This window comes from Chionomys nivalis, chromosome 22, assembly GCF_950005125.1.
Source record: "Chionomys nivalis chromosome 22, mChiNiv1.1, whole genome shotgun sequence".
In the NCBI taxonomy this organism is placed as follows: domain Eukaryota; kingdom Metazoa; phylum Chordata; class Mammalia; order Rodentia; family Cricetidae; genus Chionomys; species Chionomys nivalis.
In genome coordinates, this window is record NC_080107.1 from 1726483 (window position 1) to 1737789 (window position 11307).

The 11307-nt window shown below is 38.9% G+C and overlaps 1 protein-coding gene across 1 annotated transcript in view; it reads right to left on the bottom strand.

Annotated features, from left to right (window-relative positions):
- Positions 1-11307, bottom strand: part of Fam171b (family with sequence similarity 171 member B) — a 56229-nt gene that overhangs the window by 18443 nt on the left and 26479 nt on the right. The window contains exon 2 of the mRNA XM_057754965.1: positions 213-446. Coding sequence (XP_057610948.1) covers positions 213-446 — 234 coding nt within the window. The remainder of the gene's footprint in view (positions 1-212; positions 447-11307) is intronic.

The following is an 11307-nucleotide window of genomic DNA, read 5'->3' on the forward strand; positions in this document are numbered from 1 at the left end:
CCTTCGTCTTCCTCACACCCAGAACTGTGTTAAATATCTCTGTTCTTTACAGTTGCCTAGGTTGTGTTCTGTTTTGGCATCCCAAACAGACAAAGAGTGTTTTCTACAAGTTTTTCTTTCCTTCTAAACATATGGGATTCTTGTAGGTATTCTCACTTTCAGCTCAACAGATTTTTATGTTTGTGAATGCAAAATACCACGGAAGTACTAACTTGGCATCTTTCCGGTTTTCCAAGGCAGAGGCGTCAAGACGTAGCCATCTTTGTAAGCAACGATGGTTAAGCTAAGTCCTAGTTGGTATGGTACTTTGATCAATACTGCTCCATTGCTTCTAGTCACCGTAGAATTTGTCTTCGTGTAGTTAACAAACACCTCCACAATGGCTTGACTCAGGCGCTGGCGACTGATGATGTCATTCACCTGAACTTTTAGCATAAATACAGACACTGGAAGGAAAGAAAAAAAAAACAGAAACCGAATCAGGTCGAACCCTAGAATGTATGGCATCACATATTAAAATGTGATTCAGTATTCTGTTTTTTTTGTTTTTTTTTTATAGTTTTTTTTGTGATTTAGTATTCTGAATAACAAGACAAAGCTTTTTTTTAATTTAGGAGGCATATATTAATGACTGTACAAAAGGTAAAACCATTCCAGCCAATTAATTTATTATTCTTCATAAAACAAAATAAATTATGTTTATTATCAATAAGCATGGTGTTATTGTTGTAATTTTGTCATTTAAAAGGAGAGCAGCGAACTGTTCTTGAAGAAAATACATCTTTACTTTGTCTGCTTTCAACTTCCAGAATCTTAACACTAACTGAATACACCCATTCATGGCAAGCTCCTTCATCTTCTGTTGGCTAGAAGGCAAGAAATGTGTTACCGTTTCAACTTCATGAAATATCACACAGAAACTTTTTTCCAAAATCTAAAAAAAGAAAACCCCCAAAACATTCTTCTTTACTCACATAAGATGTCACACTAATCTAAAGGGAAGACAGTGAGGGTTAAATCCAGCTCTGCTGAACCCTCTGGTCTTTTGTATTTCTCAAGGGCAAATCTTGACTGTATGTTCGCTGGGGTTTATCCCTCGTGATTTCTGGCAAAAACAAAGAATGTGCACCTTGGCCATGCCTTCGGGAGGAAGCACCACATCACACTGTGAGCAGATTCTGGAGTGAACCAAGATCCACTGTGCTATCTTTAGGTACGTGCGTGACCACAGGTCTGTCACCCTGAAGCCACATGCTCATCTGGAACACTGGGAGAATGATAATTACTTAAGGTAAAAAAATGAAGTTAATGCAAATAAGTTTGGCTGTTAACATGACTATTACTGATGAGCTTTTCATTTAAAAAAAAATCCCATTGGATGGGTAAGATCCTTAAAGAAATTCACAAAATAATTGAAAATCCCATCTGCACTGAGCTTATGAAAGAACAGAGAGCAAAATGGAAAGACTGGCTCTAGATGACCCAAAGGTGGGCTCAACCGATAAAATGATGTAAAACAACCCCTCCCCCAGAATGTCCTACATATGTGATCAGAAAACGTTCTTGGGGGGAGAAACGATTATCAGCACTACAGTGTTGCTCCCTGGCAACATCCCGGTAGCTGCCCTTTCAATCACCCAGGAAGCTGAGGACACAAGGAGGCCTGGCTAGCAAGTTCCTCTCCAGTCCAGCTTGGAGAAAGACTAACCATCTTTGGTCTTGTGGTTGTTTCCTCCCCAACTCCACCTAGTGAAGTTGGCATCCTCAAACACGGGCATTTTCTGACACACACACACACACACACACACACACACACACACACACTGGGTTCATTGCTGGAACTACATGTTATCCTCTTCAGCAAATCTAATAGGTAGCTCCTAACGTTCAGGCAAGGAATGAAGCCAGGAAGTCCCTCTGAGACCACCTCCCACGCTCTTTGTCCCACATTATCCCTTAGTGGGGGGCTTCATCACATGTACTGGTCTAGGGTCCCCCAAATCCTTAAAAGCAAACACTCATTGTGATCTCTGGGCCTCTTTGCTCCATCCTTGAACATGGTTTGTCTCTCAACCCAGTATAAGCTACAGCAACAGCATTTTGAAAAGAGAAAGGAGCAAAACATCAGAAGAGAGCTTGAACGTCTCATCAAAACGATTTGAAAGGCACAAGTTGTGAAGAGTTACCTGCTCGTGAATTAGACAGAATGTTCTGGCTTCCATGGAGCAGCTGTCGAAGCAGGCGGCTCTGGCAGCCAGAAGCACTACACATCCACAGCAACCCTTTCCCCACTCCCTCTCCCAACAAAAATACCCAGCCATGACATGAAGCAGATCCCATGATTAAACGTATATGATTTTCAGCCAGCAGTGCAGTTGTCTCCATGATCTGCCTGCTTTTCTCCATTGTTTATTCAGCCTTTGGTGAGCATATTATTTTCTCTGTCTCTTAATTATAATCATTATTTCATGCCCACATAATCTTCCTTTCAATATGTCACCATTGGTTTTAAAAATGGTCTAATAACAAATGATTTCAACTGCACTAGGAAACATATAATTTTAATGTTGAAAAAAAACTAAAATAAAACACATATTGATGAGCTGGATCCTGCAAGTACTGATTACCACTTATCATGTGTATTAAGTGGTGTGAATCACAAAAACTCGGTGAATATTAAATCAGCATGAAGAAATGTCCTTTTAAAAGAACAGTTTCCTATACTACAGGGTGGGTAGGTCAAATTCTGGAAAGGATTTGGGGGGGGGGGATGTGAAGTTTTATTAAAAGGGAGTGTAGAGGGGAAGAAGGGAGAGACAGACAGACAGACAGACAGACAGACAGACAGACAGACAGAGAAGAAAGAGAGAAGGAAAGAAGCCAAGATCGCTTGCCTCAATAGGAAGAAGGAGAGCCTGGAAAGGATTTTTAAAAATACATCTAGCTAGTCCAAGCCAAGCACCTTCACAGGAGCAGGTTCAAGTCAGTGACATTTAGAGTGACTTGTTGGGAGAAGCTGCTTGTTCATTCCTGGCTGCCCAGAACCAAAATAACCATACAGAAACTATAATAACTATAATAATTAAATCACCACTTAGCCTATTAGCTCTAGCTTCTTATTGGCCAGCTCTTACATATTAAATTAACCCATTTCTATTATTTTATATTTTACCACAAGGCTCCTCGGCAAGGTTCCAGCTGGCGGCTACATGGCTTCTCCCTGACTCCGCCTACTCTCTCTATAATATCTCTTCCAGCCTAGTTATATTTCACCATTGGCTGAAAGCAGCTTCTTTATTAACCAATAAAAGCAACGCATGTACAGAAGGACTTCCCAGTGACTGGAACCGTGGCCCTGCTTCCACGACAAGGAGCAACCATCTGAGCCTTGGATCCACCAGCACTTGGAAGAGTGATCACCAGAGACACAGCCCCAACTACACCAATCAGACGAAAAGATGGGTAGACAAGGTAAGAACACACTCAACATGACATCAACAAAAACTAGGGGCTCTAAATAGCAAGACTTGAGCACCCCAAAACAGATGAAGCAGAAAAAAATAACCTAAAATATAATTTTAGGGAATGTTTGAGGCCCTCAAAGAAATGGAGGAAAAGACAAACAAAAAAAATTGGAAGATATCAAAAAATCCCTTTTAAAAAAACAAGAAAAAGCAATCAAACATATGAAAGAAATGAGTTAAGACTTGAAAACTGAAATAGAGATGAGACAATAAAGAAAACAGAAACTGAGGGAATGCTGGAAACAGAAAACACGGGAAAATGATCAGGAACCAAAATGCAAGCATAAACAGCAGAATATAACTCAAAACACCAAACATACAGAATAAAGAAAATTAAGAACTGCAAGGAAAAAGGGCCAAGTAACATATAAAGACAAAGCTATGAGAATTACACCTGACTTCTCAATGGAAATAATGAAAGCCAGAAGGTCCTGGTCAAGTGTTATATAGATATTAAGAGACTACTGGTGCCAGCCCAGACTACTATAACCAGCAAAACTTTCATTCACCATAGATGAACAAAACATATTCCATGACAGAATTGGATTTAACCAATACCTAGCCATAAACCCAGTCCTACACAAAGTACTAGAAAGAAAACTCCAACCCAAGGAAATTAGCTCCATCCACATACCACTGATGATTTCACAGCAGCAAATCCCAAAGAAAGTAAAAACACACACAATAACATCACTACCAACAAAAAGTAAAATAATAGAAACTAGCAATCACTGGTCATTAATGTCTTTTATTATAAATGGACTCAACCCACCTATAAAAAGACATAGGCTAACAAAGTGAATACAAAAACAGAATCCATCCTTCTGCTGCATACAAGAAGCATACCTCAACCTTAAAGACAGTCATCACCTCAGATGAAAGGATTAGGAAGAAATTTTCCAATCAAATGGACCTAAGAAACAAGCTGGTGTAGCTATCCTAATATCAAAAAAAAAAAAAAAAAAAAAAAGACTTCAAACTAAAATCAATCAAAAGAGACAAAGGAGGGCATTTCATATTTGTCACAGGAAAAATCCATCAAGAGGAAATTTCAGTACTGAACATCTATGCCCCAAATACAAGGGCAACCTCATGCGTAAAAGAAACACTATTAATGTTTGAATCACATGTTAAACCCATACACTAATAGTGGGAGACCTCCACACCCCATGCTCAACACTGGACAGGTGTGCCAGACAGGAACTTAACAGAGGAATAAGGGAACTAACAGATGTTATGACTCAAATGGACTTAACAGACATCTATAGAACATTCCATCCAAACATAAAAGAATATACCTTCTTCTCAGCACCTCATGGAACCTTTTCAAAAACTGATCACACACTAGGTAACAACACAAACCTCAACAGATACAAAAAAATTGGAATAAAACCATGTATCTTATCATATCACCGTGGTTTAAAATTAGAATTCAACAGCAACACTAATTTCAGAAAACCCACAAGCATATTTACATTAAACAATGATCACCTGAATCACCAATGGGTCAAGGAAGAAATAAAAGAAGAAACTGAAGACTTCCTAAAAGTCAATCAAAATGACTATAAACATACCCAAATATATGGAACACAATGAAAGCTGTATTAAGAGGAAGGTTCATAGCACTAAATGCATACATAAAGAAGATAGGAAAAATTCCACACTAAAGAGTTAATAGAATACATGAAAACTCGAGGGAAAAAAAGAAGAAGAAGAAGCAAGCTTACCCAAAAGGACTAGATGGCAGGAAATACTTAAATTGAGAGTTGAAATCAACAAAATAGAAACAAACAAAAATACAAAAAATCAATAAGACAAAGAGTTGGTTATCAACAAAATAGACAAACGTTTATCCAAGCTAACCAAAAGGCAGAGAGAGAATAATCAAATTAACCCAATCATAAACAAAAGGGGAGACATAACAGCATATATGGAGGAAATCCAGAGAATCATTAGGTCACACTTCGAAAACCTGTACTCCACAAAATTAGAAAACTTAAAGGAAACGGAAAACTTTCTGGATAAATGTCACTTACTAAAATTAAATCAAGATCAGATAAGCAAACTAAATAAACTTATAATTGCTAAAGAAATAGAAACAGTCATCAAAAGCCTCCAAATCAAAACAAAACAAAAAACTCAGGACCAGATGTTTTCAGCTCAGAATTCTACAAGATTTTCAAAGAAAAACAAATACTAATACTCCTCAAATTGTTCAACACAACAGAAACAGAAGGAAGACTGCCAAACTCTTTTCACAAGGCTACAATTACACTGATACACAAACCATACAAAGACATTACTAAGAAAGAAAATTACAGACCAGTCTCACTCGTGAACATTGATGCAAAAATATCCAATAAAATACTGATAAACCAAATACAAGAACACATCAGAAAAATCATGCATCATTACAAGGTAGGCTTCATCCCAGAGATGCAGTTATGGTTCAAAATATGAAAATCTATCAGTATAATTCACCATATAAACAAACTGAAAGAAAAAAGGAAACCACATGATCATCTTATTAGATGCTGAAAAAGCCTTCAGCAAAATACATCATCCCTTCACAATAAAAGTCTTGGAAAGAACAGGGATACAAGGAACATACCTAAACATAATAAAAGCAATATAACACAAGCCAACAGCCAACATCAAGCTAAATGGAGAGAAACTCACAGCGATCCCACTAACATAAATTATAAGAGTTATAAGAAGCCTGAGCTAAGAGGCCAACCAGTTTATAATTAATGTAGACCTCTGTTTCTTCGGGGCTGAATGGCTGCAGGAATGGGTGGGACAGAAACTACTGCCAACAAACATCTTCATCCATCAGAGAAATACAAATCAAAACAACTCCATCTTGCTCCTGTAAGAATAGCCAAGATAAAAAAAAAAAAAAAAAAAAAAAAACACTGATGACAACTTATGCTGGAGAGGTTGTAGGGTAAACACTTTTGCATTGCTGGTGGGAGTGCAAACTGGTACAGCCCTTTTGGATATCAGTATGGCGATTTCTCAGAAAATTAAAAAAACAACCTTCCTCAAGACCCAGCAATACCACTTTTGGGTATATATCCAAAGGATGCTCAATCATTCCACAAGGACATGTGCTCAACTATATTCATAGCAGCATTATTTGTCATAGTCAGAACCTAGAAACAACCTAAATGCCCCTTGACTGAAGAATGGATAAAGAAGATGTGGTACATTTACACATGGAGTACTACACAGTGGAAAAAATATAATGACATCTTGAAATGTGTGGGCAAATGGATGGAACTGTAAAAAAACACATTGGGTGAAGTAACCCAGACCCAGAAAGACAAAATATATACTCACTCATAAGTGGCTTTTAGACATAAAGCAAAGAAAAGCCAGCCTACAATTAACAATCCTAAAGAACCTAGACAATGAAGAAGACCCTAAGAGAGACATACTTGGATCTAAGCTACATGAGAAGTAGAAAAAGACAAGATCTCCTGAGTAAATTGTGAGCTTGGGGACCATGGAAGAAGGTAGAACGGGAGGTGGGAGGAAGGGAGAGGAATGGAAAAAATACATAGCTCAATAAAAGCACAAAAACAACAAAAAATAAAATAATATAAAATAGAAGAAACCTCAAAAAATACTTCTATCCATATATTTGGGTGATACTAACATCTTCATGTGGGATGGGTGAAAAAATTATAAACCTACTTCTTTCCGAGAGAAGCTGGCAACATCTCACTGTGTTGTATCCAATATGTAGGTTACAACCACGCACAGACAACAGCACTACAGGTCCAGATTTCTTTGGTGTAAAAACCAGCCTACATTTCCCCTGTATGCTAGAGGCAACTACAGTAATTTCCTGAAACATACTGCAATGCCTACCTAGAAATATAATACCAAAATAGAAGCCTTTAGAAACTGAGCAGAACACACTTTAAGAAAACAAATCCAAAAGGCTTTAGAAGAATATATAATCCTCCATGAAAAATAAGAAGCAACGAAGAGCACAGAAATACAGTTTTAAAAATGTTTATATGAATAAGGACAAACGTTTGCCACTGTGAAGTCATTCAGTGAATACTCAGAGACTGCGGATTTTAGGTCACGGCAGCACTGGGGTAGTGTTGGGAACCCTGGGGTAGTGTTGGGGACCCTGGGATAGTGTTGGGGACCCTGGGGGTAGTGTTGGGGACCCTGAAGTAGTGTTGGGAACCCTGGGGTAGTGTTGGGGATTCTAGGGTAGTGTTGGGGATCCTGGGGTAGTGTTGGGGATCCTGGGGTAGTGTTGGGAACCCTGGAGTAGTGTTGGAGATTCTAGGGTAGTGTTGTGGATCCTGGAATAGTGTTGGGGACCCTGGGGTGGTGTTGGGGATCCTGGGGTAGTGCTGGGAACCCTGGGGTAGTGTTGGAGACCCTGGGGTAGTGTTGGGGATCCTGGGGGTAGTGTTGGGGACTCTGGGGTAATTTTGGGGACCCTGGGATAGTGTCAAGGGAGCCTTGAGGAAGGTTTGCTAGAAGGGAACCTACATGTGAGGAGGATAAAACTGCAGAATTTCTGAGGATGGTGGAAGTACAAGCCGCACTGACACAGACCAAAGCACCTCCTAGAGTTCCTAACACAGTATTCAGTGAAATGAAGCAGAAGTTGCTTCAGAAATAAAATACTAACAATTCCTATAAATAGCCAGGACATGGACTTAATATCTACTTTGGAATCAGTTCACACTGGTATTTTAAACAAGGAGTATTTTGATATTTTGAGTTCAGAGACCCTAGAGGGCCTGGTCGAGCATTGTCTGGTTTTCTCTACGACCTGACCTTTTGGTCCCTTCCTAAGGTGCAGTCACAGTAAAAACTCTACAGATAGCACATTCCTGCTTCTGACCCAACTCAGACCTCAGTGGCATTCGGAGGCCACGTTGCTCTCCATATACCATGTTAATGCATTTAATGTTCAGTCACAGATAGTTCTTAATTTATATCTGGGCACACAGCTATCTTAAGCTACAAATAGAAAACATCTGGTTCTAATCTGAATGTCTGTGTATTTCTAACTTTGGGGAGAGATATACCAGGCTTGGTTTCATTAAAGAGGATATCGATTCTCAGCTCAAGGCTAGCATCCAAAATCCTCTGGCTTCTGCCACCATTTTTCCATGCAATTTTTTTCCCTCTAATCCTGTTTTTCCATCATGTTCTGGAAAATCACAGCCTGCACACCAACTCTGACCCACTGTCTGATTTTTAAAATTTATTTTCTTGTAACACAGTCAAATTTATTCATCTATGAATCTAAGGATACTTTTCCTACACTGGCAAAGCTGAGAGTTGTGTCAGTGACCAAATGGCCTGCAAAGACTAACATGTCAACTATCTAGAATTTTACAGAAAAAGTTTAAGTATCCTCCTCTGTGTTGATACATAAATGGATCTCTAGTCACTATCCAAGACCAGTTCACTTGTTGGTTATAATATAATCATTCATTTCTTTTATCCATCTCAAACACATACCATCCTGGATAGTTTTATGTCAACTTGACATAAGTTGAGTCATTGGAGAGGAGGGAGCTTTGACTGAGAAACACCTGTAGAATATTTTCTTAATTAATGGTTGACAGGAGAGGGCCAAGTCCACTGTGAGTGGGGCTACCCTGAGCTGATGGTCCTGGGTTCTGAGCAAGTCATAGAGAGTGAGAGAGTTAGCAGCACCCTCCATGGCCTCTACATCAGATCCTGCTCCAGGCTCCTGCCCTGTTTGAGTTCCTGTCCTAACTTCCTTCAGTGATAAATGGTGATGTGGAAGCATAAGCCAAATAAACACTTTCCTTCACAAGTTGCTTTGGTCATGGTGTTTTATTACAGCAATAGTGACCCTAATTACAACAAGCAACTTTTATAAAACCTCTGCTATGCAAATATCAATTCACTCTTTGGCTTAAGTCAAATACCCCTTTCCAGATATATGTCTTTTCTCTGTGACATCTAGATTCTATTCTGACAGGTCCCAGAGTATGTGGTATCTTGCTTGCCTTTTCTACATATCTGTCTTCTTGCTCTACAAGGCTAGGCATCCTAACAGCCAACCGTTTCCCACGCAGCCTCATGCTCTTAGGGGACTTAATAATGGTTGCCATGTGGGCAGACACTGGTTGTGAAAAGAACTGAGCAAGGAAAAGACAGAACAGAAGAACAGGGGGGAGAATGGAGAAGACCAGAGAAGCAGGTAGCTCTCCTGAAATCACTGAATCTCACTTCGGTACAAAGCACAAAGTTTTAAGCCTCATCCCACAGTTGCCAGTGGAAAATACATTGCTACAACAGCAATAACTATTAAGGCTCCCTTTGTTTTAGAAACTAAGACAGTGTTGCATGAAGACATTTAACCTGGAAAGTTCACTACAGAACGCATAAGGGCAGGGCTTCCTAAATGTAGAACAAGGGGCCACAGAAAAGATTAAGCCTTTTATTATCACCATTTCAAACAAGCACCAACAGGGTGGTTTTGCAAGTCTTTATTCCGGGATGTGAATTTCCCTGTTTAATTGAAGCAAGAGTTGAAAGCTTAGAAAGGGACTCAGGACAGCAAAGGAGCCTAGAAAGAGAAAGGAAATGTAATTATGTATTCTGTTAGGCAGAGAGGAGAGGACTTACACAGCTTAATCTCTATAGCATTTCAAACAGACACACTAACCACCTTCTTTTAAAGCCATGAAATTACACTGAACAGAAAAAAGTTTAAAAAAAACTTCAGTAAAATAAAACAGCCACCTTTTCATTGCTTTGGCCCCAGAATTAGATGCAAATGTATTATTGACTGTGGAGAGGAAATGAAAGGGAAAACGGGTGGGGGGGGGGGGGGAGGAAGAAAAAAAAAGAAAGGAAAAGAAAGAGAAACAAACGCATCTGCAATAACTGTAAACTAGTATTTATTATAGAGAAAATGTCAAATCTAAGAAATTAAAGTGATACCACAAGGACACAGTCTTCAAAGGTTAAAAAAAATGTTATAGAACAAATAAAATCCTAACTGTTCCCAGTAGGACTAAAAGCCTGAAGTGCGGTTCACCAAAGCTAACAAAATAGATCACACACAGAGTCTTTATAATTCAAGAACAAGCAACTCAATCGGGGAGGAAATGAGAGCCCTGAGCTATTGGGATTTGACTCAGCTCCTTCTGCCCACAGAGTCTTTTTCCTCGGTGGAAATAAATTAGCTTTACCCAGGCTCCTAAACACACTCTCCAAGATCATTCCATGGGCTTTTATCATCCTGAATTTTTTTTTTTTTTTTTTTTTTTTGTGAAACACCAAATCTATATTTACATCCACATATAACAACATACATAACTTTAAGCTGAAATATATCATAAATAAAGCATGTCTACGGTCTGACAACTTAAGTATCAACAATTAAATCAAACCGGAATGAAATAAATACATTAACAAAAATCCAACGAATTGTACCTCTATCACATGTACTGTTGTCTCACAGGAAAGACACAGGAAGCCAGTAGTATCAAGAGTTAATACTGATGGCAAGAACAGACTGTGAAGTACAAAGGGCTGTTCAAACACAAACAAAAACCTGCAATTTTTATGCATTCAGAAAATGTAACTAGAAAAATCTGAAAGCCCCCAGAATTTCAGCCTTAAACACAGTGACGTGCTTTCCAATAGATTTGGTGATTTTTTTTTTTTTAATGCAGGCTTAATTTTGCTCCCCCTCCCAAGATTCACATTCACCATCTCTGCGAGTTTCCTGCACACTCGCTGGATTTAGGCAAAGATT